Source organism: Opisthocomus hoazin, chromosome 2, assembly GCF_030867145.1.
Source record: "Opisthocomus hoazin isolate bOpiHoa1 chromosome 2, bOpiHoa1.hap1, whole genome shotgun sequence".
Lineage (NCBI taxonomy): Eukaryota > Metazoa > Chordata > Aves > Opisthocomiformes > Opisthocomidae > Opisthocomus > Opisthocomus hoazin.
Genome location: NC_134415.1, coordinates 26397018 through 26416087, shown reverse-complemented (window position 1 = coordinate 26416087; position 19070 = coordinate 26397018). Strand labels below are relative to the sequence as shown.

The following is a 19070-nucleotide window of genomic DNA, read 5'->3' as shown; positions in this document are numbered from 1 at the left end:
TTTGTAAAAAAAAAGTTTAATTTTATTTATTATAGTAATAAACTATTTTATACATTACAGTTGCTATGGTGTGCTTTTCCATGTGTTGAATATGCGCTTAAAAGATCAACAAGGGGGTTTTAAGTTACTGTCTGGAACTTCTGCCCAGCCATTTTGTTGCTGTTGGTTTGCATCTATCTACCTGTCTCAATTGTTATCAGTAGAGAAGTTTGATATTACTGTTGCAGTTGCAGACAATTCGGGTTGTTTCCTCAGCTTTCCATCCGCTGCGTAGCCGTACAGTCGGGATTTACCCTTCCAGGGTCACCGTGAGCTGAGCTCGGGTGTTCTGTGCAGTGACTGAGCCAGCACCCCAGGCCGCGTCCTGCGCTGTGCCCTCCGGTCTGGGCCAGGCTCTGCTGAGTGGGACGGGGATGGCCAGAGGACTGGCTGTGACCTGCCTGAGATGGTCACTCGCTGTCCTGAGGGTACACTGGCCTGTGGGCGGTCTGTGGTTTAGACTGTGTTCACTACTGCAGTACCTGAGAACTACTACAAAACCTCTGGAAACCAGAGCACTGTGGCTCAAACAGGCTGCTGCCGCCCCATCATCTGCTGCAGAAGTAGGCGATCACACCATGGACTTAAGTGAAGACAAACCCAACAGCAGTGAAGCTGCTAGTACTGCGTCGCCTGTCAGTGACACCGCTGCGGCAGGCAGCAATGAATGTGACCATGCTGGCTACCTCAGCAAAGGAACCCACAGCTGAAGGTGAGGGGAAGGGCAATCCCCTCAAGTCAGGAGGGACATATGTGACAGGATGATGCACAGCAGCCATTCCTGCGGGCCAGCAGCCACTCTGGATGTGTCTGCAAAGTTCAGTCTTCAGCCCCGGACCCTGTGAGCTTCGCATCCGTTTTTGTGGCTCACTCTGCATCCTCTGGCTTGAGGGCCTGGTGAAAGTGGCTGCCACCTGTATGAAGACACTTCATGGGATTGTGAATCTTGCCTTTGCAAGAACAGCAATAAAGCATCAGCTTTCAGATTGTGGAGCTGAGGCTCAACTGTGCTGAGAGCAGGCACGGAGCACAACGAGGAGCTATTTTTAACACCGATTCTGCACCCACGGTATATGCAGTGTGCCAGGATCTCGTGTCGCTAGCGTTGTTTCACTGCCCAGGATGAAAATCCAGCTTTCTTTTCCCTAGTGTTATACAGGGTTCCTTGTACTTACTGCAAAAGGGAAAATTCCGATAGTGAAGGCATGTACTCTTTTTTTTTTTTGAGGTCTCCAGAGGCCATTGTTCTCATTTTCTGCACTCTCCACCATTTTCTTTGCTCAGGCTTCTCCTGCATTCATTCTTAGCAGCCTCCCTGGTTGTGCTGCAAGCTTAAATTAGTGCAAAGCAGGATAGCATTGCCCACACAACATTCCCTGTCCCGGCTTCCCTCCCCTCGTCGCCCCCACAACATTTCAAATCAAAGGGTGTCAACTGGCAGCATGTTTTGCCCAGATTTGTGTGACGAATTGCAAATGTTTGTGTTCTGCGTGCTGGCCAGTCAGGCCTGGCCTCAGCCGAGCAGCAGCAGCCCGGGCGGCAGCGAGCGGCCCCTGGACCCCCTGTGCCAGACCCCTCCTCATCGCTGCACCCGGGAGTACCTTCACAGCAGGCACAAAGGGTCCCCAGACCTTTTTTCAGACAGAGCCTGTCTAATGGCGGACAGCCTCCGTGGGGCTGTAAAGGGGCCCCTTGCTGGCAGTCCTGGCTGGCAGAGGGCCTGGACCCACGGAGCCTTCCTCACCTCTACGCTGCCGTGCGAGTGGCAGCTGCTGGGGACCCCTCCCAGGGGCGCGGAGCATTTACTGGGGGCTACGACCTGCTGCCCATGGCCGGCACTGAGACTCGAGGGCATCCCGGCTGGGAGCTGCTCTCCCTGCCTGCCTGGTGCTCCACTGGGGCAGGGTGGGTGGTGAGGCTGCAGATCCACCCGGAAAAATGCGGAGAAGGATGCGGTGTTGCTATGGTATTTATTACTGCTGGCGGTGTGAGGGGTTTCACTGCAACAGGCATATAGCGTATGAAGAATATCAGCAAATACAAATATTTTTCACCCAGAAGATTGCATTTTTGCTCCTTTCATTGTAATCCACCACAGCCTCAGTGCTGGTCCGTGGAAGCTGGGGGGAATAACCTGTCGTGGTCTTGAAAGACTGAGTAAAAACCTGCGAGGGCTCCAAGGGCGGCATTAGAGTAACTGCATTCCTAAGACATCTGTCAGAAGCAGATACGAAGACGCTTGTGCACAGACATATCTGCTAAATACACATGCTCAAGCCTTGTCTTTTTAGTTTTTTTCCTCTCCTCTTCCCAATTAAGTTCAAGCTCTCATGTAGCACAGTCAAGTTCAAATTTAAGCTGCCCCCATGGCACAGGTGTAGGTTTAAAACAAGCTTAACTTTGGCAGGTGCATCCATCAGGATCAACGCTCAGCCTTTCTCCCTAAAATTCCCACCTGGTACGGATGGAGGCAGGAGCGTGTGAGCAACTGCCAAGAGTTTGTGTTTGAGACAACTCGTGTTGTTCTACACAGCGTTTCTTTTGTTTTTGTTGGGGTTTTTTTTAAGCTTTGTTCACCTGTGGAATTTCCCTTGAATGCGTTTCTGTCGGGGCAGCTGAGGAATGAGGCGAAGGTACGGCTTTGCTGTGAACACCTGCCTGGGGGCCACGTAGCCCCTGCGAATGTCGCTGCAGTTCAGAGGTGCGAATCTGAGGGGGATGTGCTTTGGTTCGGGTATTTGCCTCCACAGCCCCATTCTCCGAGCTGAAACACACGCCTCGGGGAGAAAGAAACGGTGCCGGAGTCTCTGTTACACGCATGGATTTTCTGTAAAGGCGGACTAAGGCCTCTTCTTCAGCAGGGGTTACCAGTCAGGGGACACGCTAAGCAGCAGTGGCACAGCGAGTGCAGTACTAAACCTGGGAGTTCACTCCAGTTCACTAAACCTGGGAGTTACTAAACCTACTGGATGCTCAGCAACAGGACCAAGACAGCTGAACAGCAAATAGTTCCCCGCAAGCAGCAGCTCACAGTGAAGGGGAATACAGATCGCTTTCAAACCTCTCCGGCAATCTTTTTTTGGCAGGTTTTACTGTTAAGCAGAAGGTATTTTAGAAGAACTAATGATAACAGGAAAATTTGTTGGACAGTCTCAGCTGTGGTGTGAGGATAGGCAAGAGAGCTAAGATCATCCGTCTGTAGCCCCATGTCAAAATGAAGTGTTTTTTGGCTTTCCTTTAGAGTGGTGATGCTGCGCGTGAAGCCGTATTGAACCTGGCTATTGGAAGTGTGGAGACAGAAATATAAACTAAACCAGCTCAGCTGAAAGCCAAGTTGAAAAAAGCACCCTTTAGGCAAGTGTGCAGGAACTGTGCAGGAACTCCGGCATTAAATTACAGTTGCAGTAACAAGAATTGTAAACAGCTCTGTGAACTGGGGGTGAGCACGGCTGTCTCACGTGTGAGCAGCAAATAAAGCAGCTGTAGGCAGCGTGCTGAGAAGCTGCAGGCTGGTTGCTCGCACCTCAGCACTAGACCAGGTGTCGGGAGAAGAGGCTAAGGTCGTGGCAGTACATGGAAGGCGCAGATAATGTAGCCGAAGCGCAGCCTTGGATACCTGTCCTGGTGGGTTGAATCTGCTGCATTTCCTTTGTCCAGGAGAACTGGTTATAGAGGAGACGTAGCTGTGTCTGCAGAAGGCCTCTGAGGAAAGCCTAGGACAACAAAGGGTGAGAGGGTGAGCGCGGTCTGCAAACCCACCACGGGGCAGACCGCAGGAGCCACCAGATGAAAGCACAACACCAGCACAAGAGCAAACGGGACTGGCTACCCAGGCAGCTCCTCAGGCTGGAGGTTAGGAAGGGCCGTCGTGCTGTCTGCCCAGCAGCTGCTGGAGTTTGGTTAGTGGAGTGTGGCTGCCTTCAGGAAGGAGCTGTGAGACATTTCACCCGGCCTAGGTTGTCCCCACGAGTGTCACAGGGCACCCCGCAGCCTTAAAGATGGAGCTTGGAAACCTCATTATTATGAAAATGTCTTTTTTCTTAAACCAGAAGTTTCCTCAACCAGCATTAAGTCATAAGCAGTTCATAGCCTCCAAGTACTCCAGCAGCAGTATGCTGTTGTGTTTGGAATGATCGTCACGCTTTTTAAACCCTTATACCATGTCAGGGCTTATACTGAACTTGCAGCTGTTCTTGGTGTCAGTGGTTATTGGCCTAACTGTTCAAGGCAAGCAGGACATCTTCAGAGACCAAAGACCCTTTGGAGGTCTCATATTTTCACCAAGCGATGTTTGGCAGGATTGGATCAGGCTGAGGAACTCTGAGAATAACTGAGTGAAGGGTGCTGAAGTTTGGGCAGACGGCACCAGCAGTGGAGTGTGAAGTGTGGGTCGAGACATCGCAGGTGGCAAGCTCTGAGCTCAGGACTCAAGCTCACTCGCTCACACATCGCTGGTGACCTTCTGGGACATGGCTGTCTGGAGTGATGGGGGCTCAAAACCTCCCTGGGGCTTGGGGGGGTTAACAACACTTCCTTTCTCCAAACCTCTACCTTTGTTGCTGGGCTGGAAGGAGGCGCAGTCAGAGGCTCCTGTGCTGCAGGGTCCTTGTGTCTGTAAGTCTGTAGAAGGTTTTCTGCCCGGTTCTTTCTCCTCTGTGTTTTTCCATTTCATAGCACGATTCGCGATGGGTCTGTGGCAACTGGCTGGTAACGGGGAGCCCAGGGCGGGCCGGGTGCTGCTGCCGCTGCGTGGTGTTTTAGCGTGGGGGCCCAGGGTGAGCCCACACGTGGGGCGGGTACTAAAGGGGAGTTACGTACTGCCCGAAGCCACGGCTCTGCCTATGCTGGCAGGCCCGGCAGGCAGCGGTGGGGCTGGGCAAGGGCTGGGCTCCCTGCTTAGGCAGCCTGGTCCTGGGCAGGTCTTCGCCATGGCAAGACCTGGGCCATGCCCTTGCTGTGTTTGCAGCACCGCCATGAGAACTGAACCTGGTGCCAAGAGGTGGGGGAAGGCAGCTGAGAGATTACTGAAGGAGCCTCGAGCAGAGATGTGACCAAATGAATGTTATTAGCCTGTAACTTCAGCATAAACCACCAACTCAGCACAAAACTGCCACCACAGGAGTAAAGAAACCCATAACTATAAATCAGCAGTAACATAATTTAAAGACCTGTCTCATAAATGCTTATTTTTGTCTCTGCAGTTTGGCTTACTATAAGGTAATCCTCCCACATACCTGAGCCCTAAAACAACTTTAACCCTTCCAGCAGCAGTCTGAAAAAATATCAACAGGATCTTCTCTTTTCCCTAGGGCTTCCCTTTTCAATTCACTTACTAACAGTGTACATGTTTCTGGTCTTCTAGTACCATTTCCAGTTGTTCTATTTTTTGTCACCTAATTTTGGAAACTCAAATGCAGTAGTGCAGGGATGGAAGTTCTGTGGTCCATAAAAATTAATTAATTTTGTCAAGAAAGATCAGCTCTAGAGGGAGTGCTAATGCAATTTAAACTTCACAGGTCATAACCAAAGTTATGTTTCTGTATTATTTCTTCAGGAAACTTTAATTTTTCAGGTTGGCTGATGCATCTGTCAGCAATGATTCACTTCAGCTACCCAACCATATGTACAGTTTTTCTGGAATCCCTGTGTTATTACCCGGAGGCTGACCGCTGCTGGGGAGGGCGTGTGCCACAGGTAGCCCGCTTCGTTTGACCCGTTGCTGAAAGGCACTGGCACGCAGGTACCTGCGGGTATTTACACTTAGACCGAACCGGCCCTGGATAGGACAAAAGGTGGTGCAGCCTAGCTCGTGGTCAAAATTTGCCTGTTACATCCCGATGTTAGCTTAACTTGCTCTCATCCAGACCTCTGTGCTCCCAGCACAAGGAATGAGGAGGTTTTCGAGCATCTGTAAGCATGTTTGATTCCCCTGACTAGTGCCACCGCGTAGTTTTCATCCTGTCATTATCAGTGGTGGGTACGGAGCGCATGCGCCTGTTTCCTCCTGGAGCAGTCGTTTCCAAGGCTGGAGGACTTCAGTTGCTTCTGGGAGCTGCCCGGAATGGAGCAGCGCCGAGGCTGCCTGCAAGTTGGGCCTTGATGCTTTTTCTAAAGTATGTGGGACGGATCCGTGAGACATTTTCTTTTCTTTTTCCTCTCCTCCTGGGCACTGGCGGCATCCCTGAAAGCCTCTCAGACCTGGAGCTGCTGGTGCTTGTCCCCAGGCTTGGGATGCCTGAGCCGATGTGGCCCATCTGCAGTGTGCTCAGGTGTAGGCGATGCATGCCATGGACAGCCGGGACTCGGCTCGTTCTCAGATGCTCTGGCAGGACCTGTGCCTGACGTGATGGCATTTGCTGGAAGAGGAAATCTCAGATAAAATAGTTGTCTTCCTGTTTTCTTTCTTTTACATGCAACTAGTGGAGGAACCGCTCCACAAGCAGCTGCTGATGAAGCTGCTGAATTCGGTGCACGTGCCTGCAACATCCATGCGCATCCCATGTCTGCGGGGGGTCAGCAGAGACCCCACCGGAGGGGGCTGCTCCCAGAGGTCCCCTAATACAAGAAACGAGCTGTTGTAATGCAGAGTTCCCCTCATTCCGCAAAGGCGTTGCAGCCTGAGAGCTCTTCGCAGGCTTGGCGGCGAGCAGTGTTTCGGCTGTCCCCGCCGGATGAACGTACCCGCCTTGACTAACAAGTGGCTGGGCACCGAGAGGGTTGTTTTGCAGCGCAGTAATGGGCAGCATCACTCGGGGAAGGGGGGGACTATAAAGCGCGGGCAGGAGAAGCTGTGACAGGCCACGCATAGCAATCTCCTCGCTCTTCACAGCTCCTTGAGGAAAACCCTGCCAGCATGCCTGCGGATGGCAAGCCTCCCCTTGCCCCTTGGCGCGCGTGAGCTGCAGCTGGCTCAGGGGGTAGCGGTGACGGAGGAAATTAAGCGGGTGCGGCAGAGAAAGGACAGGCCCTGCGTAGTTGCTAGGGCTAATAACAAAATTGCTGCAGGTTTTCATAGTTAAGCTGTTTTTCTTCTGACCTGTGGTAAGCTGGTTATTCCAACTAAGCTGCTTTTAGCTCTCAGATGTGAAAGAGATACGTGAGCAAAGCCTGGCTCGCCCTCTAATGAATGCAGAATTAAAGAAAGAGCCACTTAGCATAATCTGACCGTCCCCAGGAATAACGACGGCTGTGAGGGCTGTGTTAGCCAAGGAGGGGGGTCGGGGAAGGACGCGTGCGCGTGTGAGACTTGACGACTGCAGCTTTGTGGTAGCAATCAAAGCCATGTATTGCGATACGCTGTCCTCACTAGCCGCTTAGAATCACTTGTAAACTGTTTTTGTCAGTAGCCATTACATGTCTGCCCAGCTCAGTTTCAGAGCCATCATCTTTTTTTTGGTCACATTTGTCACTTTTAGGGTCTATCAGCAGTAGTGTCCCCACCAGACTAGAAGTGCCTCCCTTTCGGTTCAAAATGGTCAATGTCTTGCTTTGGCAATTTCTGTCTTTGTCAACTGTTTCCCAGGTCCCTTAACTAGCTTTTCTTTAGTGTTTGGAAGTCTCCTTCTCCTCCTCCACTCACCCCTGTTTTTCTTCGGTAAGTGGGGTGTCAACTTCAGTCTCTTCCAGGCCTCTCCACGTTCCAACCCCTCTAGGACCGTCACTGAGGACTTGCATGGAGGATGCGCTTCCAGCTACCACATAATTCCAATTACTTCAGGTGCCACATGATAACAAAGAGTCAATTCTCATGTCATGCTGAGAAGTGTGTCTCCAAGCTGAAGGTGTAGCTGACTACGTCCATTTAAAGTGCACAGCCTCAATTCATCTGAGAGATTTGTGTTTGACCAAGCATGCCCCATGCCTTGCATCATGTGTTGCCTACTGGTCCTTCTTATAAGCAAAACAGCTCAGAAACTTTGTGAGTGGGCTTGTTCTTGAAACACGGTTCAAAGTAGCAGGAAAAAGAGCCCTGGAAAGACTGAGCATGAAGGAAATCTATTTTTTGCTCATATGACAAGTATTTAAACTATAAGAAAAATTGTGCAAGCACGCTTCATATTTCTGACTGTGGACCAAGATAGCAAGAGTCTAAAGGGAAGCATCATTTTACTTGCGTACTGCTCTCAGTGACCACTCCCAGAAGTTTCACCTGCTGAAGTCTCACCTTAACTGATCTACGGAAGGTGTACCTGTGTTTTAAACTCACCCTCAGAGAACGCATGTTCCATGCAGGGCACTAGAGGGATAAAGTGACCAGTCTCCATTGCACCCACCCTGCAGGCTCCCAGTGCACAGTGGTGTTTCTTCATGGGAGTGAAGCACTTACCTTTCTTACACCAAACCGTAGCTTTCTAAGATGCAGTTCTCAAGACAACAATCAGTTTGAGCTTTATTTTTAGAAACAGAAAAGGATACAAAATTATGAAAGATGTATAAAGCACTGAAAAAAAATACAAAACCACTTTAGTTTAGAAATAAGCATACTCTAGATGACCTTCAAGGTCATCTCCGTATTGGAGTAGGAAGTTTTGCACGCATACAAATTGGAATCTAATCACTTAGTCGCCCCTTGTTTCATGTAATAACGGTAATCGATGAGACTGGAGAACAGATTCATGACTTTTCAATCCAATGCTAATTCCACTTAATTACAAAGTTTGAGTTAAGTTTGAGGAAGGTCTTGCCCTTAGCTCAGTTCTGTTCCAAAACGGAGGCTAATCTCAGATGCCTGTAGTAAATTCAGAGGTTGACAGCAATATACCTCTTTGTGGCTGAGAGGATCCCTGCAATCATTGTAAGTCAATCGGGAGGGCCAGTCTCTGGCCAGGCAGCGTTCAAGGTTAAGTCTTATTTTCAACAGTCCACGGTATCTCCTAGAAATGACTTCCAAGGGAAATCACTGCATTCTCATGGTGGAAAAACCTTTCCCTAAACATAAAGGGCTGGAGATTCTGCTTTGAAACAGCAAGAGACAGGCTTACTCTCCGGATGGGTAGAGAGCTGAAGCCTCTGCTTTTATTTCTTCAGGAACAAATGAAGGGGAAGAAGGCTGCCATAGTTCTGAGCAGCAGAGACAGCAGGAATGCAGGCACTAAGCTGAATCCTATCTCAGGGACTGAATTTCTTGTTGAAGGGATAAGCTCAGTCGGACTTGGCTGAAGCTGCAGGAGTGATGGGCAGTAGGATGCCAACTGTGCCTCCCAACAGGCGGCAATACCTATCGGGGGGCACGGAACAAGTTTTGACAGGAGTCCTGCTTTGGGTGCAGGACGCCGCTCTTGGAAGAAGCCCTCTCCAGAACTGGTGGCCTTTCACCAGGCCTAGGGTGAAAGACTTTAGAAAGACTAAAGATCTTTGGGCTGCTCTTCAGTATCAGTTTAAAAAATAACAGCTTGGGAGACACCCCTTGTGCCAGATGGGAGTAGAGTCTGCCCTTCCCTCAGAAAACAGGGAAGCAGCTCTGACGCTTGCAGGCAGGACCTTCCCAGCTCTGGGCAACCAGGTCTTTTAGCAAAGATGCTACTGTAACAGGTCTGGCTGTGGGCAACGGATATGGAGCTCTGGCGAATTTGGAACGTGGAGCTCTGGCTAATGTTGTGTCACTGTGTTGGACTATTTTGGGTTTTTTTAAAGGTCTTAAAATGCTACTCCTAGGGCATCTTTAATATTGCAGGAGCTGATTGCCTGGACACCAGAGAATGAAGCAGAATGAACAGATTTACCATTCAGCCAGACCTGTGTTATCTCCTTTCGTAACAGAAAAATACAAGAGGCAGAGCGAGCAGTTCCCTTGAAGGTGGGATTCACCCCATAATAAAGGTATTATTATATGCTTTAGCTCTAACACAAGGCAGAGAGCACTTAAAGCCCAAGGAGCTGTAAGGTCATACTTGATTAAAAAGAAAAGCTGCTCATTAAGAAAAGACCTGCCTCCCTACTCCCTCTTTTTAAAGAAACAAACGAAACAATTCCTAAGACTACAAAAAAAAAAAAAGAGTGTTGTTTCAATGGCAAAATTTTAAATGAAGAAATTAAAGAGAAAAGGCAGACTTTGCTAGTACCTTAAGACTGAACTACTGCCATCGCTGAGAACAGCAAAAATGTTCTAAATTGTATCAGAAAGCAATCAAAAAGAACTGATGAGCACCCTGCTCTTCGTAGAGTAATGTAAGCGCAGGGCACAGCCCTGTGTGCCCCTGGACAGAGGCTGAGAGATTGGGCTTTTTCCATTCTGCAAGGTAGGAAAAATTTTTTCTTCAGTATCTCAAAACAGGCAGCAAAACATTGAAAGAACCAAACACAATCTTCAACATATATAAAATACCTATTTTGATATGCATGCTTCCAAGGTATGCAGAGTCACAGAGATGATGTTTTATAAAAATAACATAATTCAAAATGCTTCATAATTTCTCCACACCCCCGGCCATAGCCCATCAGTGTTTCTGGTTCAATTCCTGCATTCACAATCCAGAATCAATTACATGAGAGCTTTTACTTTTAACACATTAACCACATACTTAGGCCCAGAGCATCCTTCTGCAGATAGGATATCCAGTGTAGAAAAGCCATCAACCTGTCTTAAAAATCATCATTCTGCGTCATTCCTAATTCACAGCGTACGTTTGCTCCCATTCAATTCCAACGTGAGCGTAGCAGTACAGGAACCCGAGAACAGTCAGTGTCGCCCATGGCCAGCCTATAAATAGAAAGACAGACAATCCTAGTCATAATAATTAATGACTGCTTCAAGTAGAAATACTCTTGGGATGACCAACTTATGACGCTTCTAATTAATTTTATTAGCAATTCAGTCTCATAAGCAAGTAGAGCCATCCCACAAAATCTGAAAGGGGAAATCTGGACTGTTTGAGCTTCTGGAATTCCTGACCCTCTGCAGTCCTCATCTTTTCCATTTTCAGGGAACTGGATCAGGTTTATTCGTGCTCTGCACCTCCAAATGATACTTGCCAAATTAAAGAGGTCTGCTTCAATCCTCTCCTTTATGGTGGGTTCGTCTATCAAGCAGATCCCTGAACGAACCCTGATACTTTAAGCTGGCTATGGCGCTTCCTAGGCACAAAGGGATGCATAGCCACAATACAGGTTATTAAAAATCACAATAAATCCAGTTACCTGTTCTGCAAAAAGGGTCTGGGGAAACCTCTGATTAAGGCTCTTTTGGATACCCTGCAGCTGGGTGTAAAATTGGTGTACGGACTCTACAGCCCCGTAACAGCTAATGGGGTCAGAACACCATTGTGCCCATGCAGAACAGCCAGCCTTATTTGCCTGATGTGTTCTTGTTAGATTTTTTTTTTTTTAAACTAAAAAGACTAGCTCCTCTAATATATAAAACTTTTGCTGTGGACATGACATGTTTTTTCATTATTTCAAATCCTTTTTAGTGAAAGTCACCATCTTTTCACTTGAACCTTTCACAGCTAAAGCAGTAAGGAGGAGGTCACAAGCCAAAAGGTCTATTGCTTTCCAGTGGAGTTGCAGATCACTCGAAAAATCTGTATCTGTAGACTTCTGAATCAGGTAAAAGATTTTGCTTTTCTTGACACCTTTCCTGGCACCTTCGTTCCCTTCCTCCATCCTCCTCCTCCTCCCCTTAGAACTTATGAAATGTAGAGTTTATAGGTTGAAAGCCCCAGCTTTAGGCCCTAGTGTTCTTCTGTGTGTTTTGTCTGTGGGAAGGGGGAGGGAGGAAGGTGTTTGAGGGGTTTTTTTTGGTGGCTTTTTTCATTGTCGTTGTTGACATAAGAATTTTGGTTGTGTGTATGACTGGTTTTCTTCACACCATCCTCGAACTACCAGCAGCTGCTTCTGAAAGAAGGGCTTCAGTGCTTGCTCTTGGGGAAAACTCTGGTCTGAAGGAACCTGCTAGCAGAACTGAGATTCTCTACTGGCCTGGAGAAGAGATGGAGAGAAGATGTGACCTCTCCACAACACGATACTCCAGGAAGAGCTCTTTCTGAAGCTTTTTTACAAGGTATTTTGGAGGCTGACTTTGTCCAGATTTCAAGCTGATGCCAGTCTGGAGACTGTTTAATTGTGCTGATGTCCAGCTGAGCCTTAGCTGAACACCCTGCCCTCAGCCAGGCTCACTGCCTTAGGCTCGGTCCTGTGCTTCTGCGGACCGCACGTGCTGGGACCCTTCCTCCGTGCTCTGAGAGCCAGGGCAGTGTATCACTTCACTCTGAAACAGGTCCAGCAAAAGTTACCTTTTTTGACCTGTGAAGAGCTGTAAGCTTGCTTCATGAATCTCTAATTGTTCTGGCCTTGTTTTGTGGTGAAATAGTCTTGCAACCTCAGTGATTTTCACTGAGACATTTACAAATATTAATCGCTTGTCCTCACATCACACTAAAGCAAAATTATACTTTTTGTTTAATTCACAAAACAAAATTGCTGAGTTATTTCCAAAGGGATTTTTAACAATAAAATAGTCTTGTTTTTTCTTCAGTGAAATTAGGCTACTGTAGATTGGGTTTCACCTTCAACAGCAAGCTAAAGCCCAGCTGTGCTTTGTCTCTGATAAAATTGCATGCGAAAGCATGTCAATAGATGTAATAAAAACATACCTCTTCTGGCAGCAATATCGTGGTGGGTGCTTTATACAGACAAAGCCAGAAAGATAAAAAAGGACTGAGTCTAGAAGTGGTTGGGGATTTTTTCTTTTTTTTTTTTTTAAAGGGCACTTTTGGAAATCTTGCTAGATACATATTTTGCATTTTTATATAATTTAAAGCTCTGGCACACAGAAAATGGGCCAACAGTTGTCTTTAGTCTGACTTGTTTGTTATCCCCAGCCAAGATATAAGAGATCTTGTTGGAATATGTAGGCAAGCACTGGAAATCCTTCCTAGATGCCTTAGATTTATGGTAAGATTCCACCATAGTGGCCACAACCTGGCTTCAAGGGGCTCTCATGCCACTATAATCAGGTTTGTGGTAATCCTTCTGGAACGTAGGGATTCTCTCCTGTACAGTAACAGGTGCATTTGGAAATTACCTCCTCCTGATATAATTAAGATTACGAGGAAGGGGCATGACAACATGACCCACTACGGGCAAGGGAAAAGGAATTTTTAAAATTTAATCTTGCTACAGTTATTCTAGGAGAAGCTGCACAGCTTCCAAAGCATTTCTTGCTGCACAAGCAGGAGGCAGCCATCTCCGAGCAGGGCTGAAAGAGAAGGCAACTCTGCCTTGCTGGCCCGTTCTTGCCATACAGGAGCCAAATGCATGGCTGCTGGGGCTGGGGAAATGCATACAGTGCTTCTGCTGTGAGCAAAGCAAAGGCATCCTGTTCTGCTGCTGCAGAATCCTGGATTAGCTCCAGTCCACTCAAGGAGATTTGCACAAGTGCATCCACACCTGAGAAGCGGCCCAAGGACAGCCTGAAGCGAGCAGGGGATCTTTAAACTGTTTTTACTCATCTCTTCCTTTTTAGGATTGGATATAAAATAAACTTGTTGAAAAGACTGAAGAACTTGGTCTCCAGAAGGTGATGCTGTAGGGAAGGACACATCGAGCAATGCCGGTCCAGCAAGGACACAATTTCAAATTCTGCCTAGCATGTAAATGACCTGTGTGTCGTCCTTGTGTGTGATCTCTATAATTAAACAGCAGCATAAGATGCTCTCTTGCAAGATAAGTTCACAGGAACCTCCTCCTTGTTTAAACAGTTTCTTCTTGCAAACATAAACAGCCAAACAGTACTGATGGTCTCGGATCCCCAGTTCCAAGGAAATCCCTCTTTTCAACCTGAGCCAGCAGCATAAGGTACATTCTTCCCTCAGGCCTTTTGCTGACCCTCATTCTGCTCCTACCCTCAAACACAATTTCAGGGGCTCTTCTTTCCGATGGCTCCCCAGCTTTACCGTATCACCCTAAAACACTGCATCCTCATCTATGCTGCACCGTTCTTTAAACTCTGCTTGAAAGCATACGTGCCTGCGTTCTAGATCAGTATCTCTCTACAAAATCATATACATAAAATGTACTCTTAAAAACATTACTGGGGTCAAATCAAGCACTAAGCTGTTAGAAAATGACTGAGTTAAGTTTGTCTGTTCAAAACCATGTCACATGACGCCTTAAATCTTACAATTTCTTGACTGTCTTCAGTAATTTGATTTTAGGCTTGAAGGCGAAGTTTCATGACACAACTTGGATGTTCATAATCTTTGTTTGTGGAAAGGTGAATTAGTATTCATCGACAAATGCTATTTGTAAATCCAAGAACAAATTCAATATGCTACTTGCAAATGAGGCAAAAAAAACACAAACTCCCTTCTGAAAAGGACTGCGAGTTCTGTGCTGAGGTAACGGCAGCGCTTTATCTGTCTATCGCACAACCTCCTCACAAAGAGTTCTCCAGTCCCAACTAGGCAGGAGACAACACTCTGTCACACACATCTGATCTACTGCCTAGTAGTCTTGCTGGTTTAAAGCTGTATTTTGATATGTTATGTACTCAACTTTCAGCATAATGGATAGGAGACTTGTTTTCATTACACGGTGAAAACAGAATTAACACTAACTGCAACAGGAGTAGCTTTTGGAGTTGCTCCTTGCTTTGAACTTCCTACCTCCTCTTCCAGAGTGCTTCTGGATACTCTGCAAACATCTAGAAAGGTCATGTTTCTGGCATGCTCTGGATTTCTGAACTGAAGGGAGTGGGGTAAAAATAAGCTTTAAACCCAAAAAGCCTGTATCACAGCTCTCAAAAGACTAGTTACATCCTCATTACCCCAGTTCAAATCATCTGAATCAACATTTAATTATGTATCTATAAGGAAGCTCTTTCAAATCTCCTAATCACCTACAGTAATGAAAAAGAATCACACCAGCAATGTTTTGGGCATACCCAGGTTTCACAACATTATCAAATAACTAGGAAACGGCCCGTTGTTCCCTCCAACCCGTGAGATGTAAGAGAAAGGGACAGGAGTTGCATTTTGCATTTTCCAAAACCACCTTAGTAGATTTGGGACTTTAATGCTATTTTCAGATGTGACTTGGCCACGCAGTCCTCAGAAGTCTTCAAGCACTGAGTAGTTATTAAATCAATAGAAGTCAGGAAAAATAATCTCTTTGAAAAGCTTGATTTCAGGAGCGTACATCTTACTCTGATTTCGAAGTACCTAAGCTGCTCTGAGACTTAGAACTCAGGAAAATTTATCCTCAAACAAAAGTTCGCATGTGACAAGACACTGAAGCAACTCCCCTGTAAAGTGGAATTAAGGAGACACAACTCGGGGGAGGAGGAGGAAGAGGCACCAATTTGTCAAGCAGAATAAAAAGCCAGAGCAAACCAGCATTTGAGGCCAAAACCTCTCTTAGCTACAATTACTAACATCCTTAAAAGATGAGTAAAACTGCCACAATTTCAGGAAAAATAACACATTCAAAACTAAAGATCAGTTGAAAGAAACCTATTATCTAGCCCAACATTTGAAGCAGAGTATAAACTCTGGATTTTTAAATTTTAATTTCAGGTCTGTTCAACACTTCCAGGTGGACTGCTGCTGACCATAATAGCAGGGCATGTCCAACAGCATATATTGAAAACACTGTGCAGTCTGACACCCAATTAGTCTTTAGGTATTTGGAAAAGGAAACTCTATATATTTTCAGCTGTGTTAGCATTCAGCACGCACATGTGAGACTGGATAACTTTAAAGCACATTAAAGGTGATCTAATTAGTTTAAACAAAATTGCTCCGTGCATTGTGCATCACGTTCTCCAGCTGCTCCATACACACAGACAGGACACACACAGCCCTACACAATTCTGGGTCTTGGTAGCACTGCATTATGCAGTATGTGCTCTATTTGGACAGCTGAACAGAAGCCTAACATTCATTGTGCTATCTTCTCACAGATACTGTTCTTCTTCCAACAGACCAAGCTCAGTGTTTGAAGGCAGAGAGAAATGGAAGGGACTTCTCTCTTTCTCCTGAAGCTCATTCCTCTTCTGAAGGTACCAAAGCAGAGTATGAAAGAAATTACAATTTTCAATTCATAGTTTAAAAAGATATTTCTGAAGGATATTTGTGTCCTTATAATACACCCTTCAAAAAAAAGCATTCGTATGATAAATAGCAAATCACCCTTTACAGAGAGGGGTTTCCTACAAACCCCTTTAAACTGCCTTTAGATGCTAATTCCTTCCTACCTGTCTCCCTTTCCTCACTTACAACTAACTCAGACAGGAAACTGGGTATTTTCAATTACAACGCAAAGAAAAAGAATCAAGCACAGCCTTCATTTTCTAGCTTAAGTAATTTTACCATTCATTAAATAAAGTCAAACATTTAAGAGATCTCAATAAAACTGGAACCCGTAATAGTAAACAAGTCCACCCCCAGGTGTAAAGAAAACAAAACAGAAGCAATTATGGAAGTATTAGACCTATTTGGAATTCAGTAAAGTTAGCTTTCACACTTCTCTCTCTCTCTCCCTCCCTCCCTTTCCCCTTCAGTTTCTAATCAAATTCTGTTAGTGCCTCAAATTGATGGACTCAGCTTTAGCAAGCCCTGGAGTGGTTTATTAGTGGCTGGCAGCGTTCCCCTAAGCACTTCTGTGCTACCGCTCATACTAAGAACAAAACTTAGAGATGGGAAGATGCAAGCAGAGCTGGTAGGAAGCTGGGAAAAGCTCTCACGTATGTTGAATTACACCTTCTCTGCGATGAAGTGAACTTACTGCAGTATCATATAAGGCCAAAAAGCAGAGAAGTAAATTCACGTAAAATATGAAATGAAGACATGCAATTCCTCTTTTGCATGTATGCAGCATACCTAAATTATTTGCTATACTGTAGGTACAGCAACATTAGATTGACAGAATTCTTATTAATGTATCTAAATCACCCAGCTGCACCCCATCCCAATCACATCTGCCCATCTCTGCTGATCTCTGCAAGCTCTGCTTGAGCTGACCAGTGATCTAAACATGATTCAAAAATTTTTTCCCCAGTTTATCCTTCCACTGCTCTGTACCACCTGCAGAATTTGACTAGAAATGCAGTGTTTCACCAGTCTGTGTTTTCTTGAGCAGTGGTATTAAAGGACTTTTTTCTGTGTGCATCAAGTGCTGTACAAAAAGCTGTGGTCAGGGAAGCAGTCTTCTCATTATTTAAATTCTCCCTAATCTCCTGGTGTTGGTAATCAGATTTTTTCTGGTTTTGTTTGTTTGTTTGTTCAAATAATCCACATTTGAGGACAGGCCCTTAAACATACAAGTATGTGCATTGCTCGCTCTAGCTGCTCCTCTTCAAATCCAGCAGAATATTTAATACTTGAAATCTTCACCTAAAGGCTAATTAAGGTTCCCAGTTTCTGTGTTTAAAATGTAAAATGAAGAGTCTACTAATTTGTGTTACCAAAGTGCTTAAATTCAGCTGTGGTGCTTTTCTAAATTAATGGCTAACTTAGGCCCTACTGTCTGTGAACAGCCTGTATCCTAGTGTAAGAGCTTTTACTAATAAGCATTTTATTTTTGCATACTTCCATTTCAGCTACTGATACATAAAATACTGTTGCTAACAGGAAAAAAGAGCTGATGCAGAGAATTTCAATTCCATTTAACTGGCTTCTGGGCTGTTGTGCGGGAGCACTCAAACCAGGGGTCTCGGATCACCTTCAGCCATGCATTCAGGGATAACTGCAAGGATGGTGAGGTAAGATGCAGTACACAGAGGATAGTGAGTTCAGTTGCAAAAGAATACATATGGCAAGCAAAGCCCTAACTTTAGCCATGGCAGGGCTTTTTTGCTGCTACTTTCGGCCTCCACATTGCACATGTTGCTCCTCCCCAGGCTGCACGAAGATGGAGGCACGCCAGTGCCATGGTGAAGGACAGGCAGTCAATTCTGCCAGCAAATGCACAGCTCGCAAAGTCCCAGCTGGGCATCTCCATCCTCCCACCCCACAGGTTCACAGGGTCTCTATATTCAAGATGTCACCTCATCCCATTTTTTAGCCCCCAGCAAACAGCTCCCACATCTGTCTCCTCCATCCACTGTGTAGCTTGGGAGCAGAGCAGCAAAAAGCCTCCACCGAGTGGAACCAGCCTGGGAGATTCCAGGCTGACCTTACTTATTGCTATAGATTTCCAGCTGTTGAAAATATTTAGGCTTCAAATGTGGGTAAGGTCCAAATATTCAGAAAAAGTATTACTATACAATAGGAGGTATTTCAAAGGAAAACCAGGGAAATGCTGTAAGGATAACTCAGAAGCTGTCCCATGCAGCATCTGGAAACAAGGCTGAAAAGGACAAAATCCTTTAGGTGCCAGGTCTAGACCTGAACCTCAGCCAGGTACACTGGCAGTAACCGCAAAAGCTTCCTCTACAGTAGACATGAAGTAGTTTCCAGCTGAAGACATTAACAAATGTATAACATAGTAGTCTACTTATGTGAATTTTAAATTATATCATCCTGGAGAACGCTTACCTCTGTGGCTTTCTGAGGAGTACTTATCACTGCTCAGAAAAACGGAAAATGGGCAGATAACAGTCCAAAACCACCATCTGCAATGCAAGATGACCGCAACTCAACCAGATCAGCATTACTGAGAGCAGAAAGCCATAGTCTGTTAGTGTTTTCATAATGCAAACAGGTTTTATTTAGCAGATAGAGGTCACGAAAGTTGTGGCATTTCTGTGTTCTTACTGTGCATGGAACCACACTTTACCATAGCTAAAATCATTTTACTTCTATCCTTGACGGCACTGAAGAAAGTTGCGTGCTGACAAGGACTTTCTTAAACAACCAGAAATCAATTCAACCTACATTAGAGCTAAGGATGCTGAACGTACTTTTCCCTATTAATTAGATAAGCTGCAAATAAACTCATAGATAGAGCTCAAAAGATAGGCCTACCCTACAGCTTTTATAAAGCACTCCTCAACACAATTCAATGATGATGCCAAAACTATTTGCATTACATTAATTATGTACATGAAAGAAAAAAAACCCAACCCTGCTGTCTTATTTACAAATGCTGGTAAA

At 45.8% G+C, this 19070-nt stretch overlaps 1 protein-coding gene across 4 annotated transcripts in view; it reads right to left on the bottom strand.

Moving 5' to 3' along the window:
* Positions 1-8432: 8432 nt before the first annotated feature.
* Positions 8433-19070, bottom strand: part of HHAT (hedgehog acyltransferase) — a 195648-nt gene continuing 185010 nt past the window's right edge. For all 4 annotated transcript variants that reach the window (XM_075412933.1, XM_075412935.1, XM_075412932.1 and 1 more), the window contains one exon: positions 8433-10738. In XM_075412933.1, the coding sequence (XP_075269048.1) occupies positions 10647-10738 (92 nt within the window). In that variant the 3' untranslated portion in view covers positions 8433-10646. The remainder of the gene's footprint in view (positions 10739-19070) is intronic.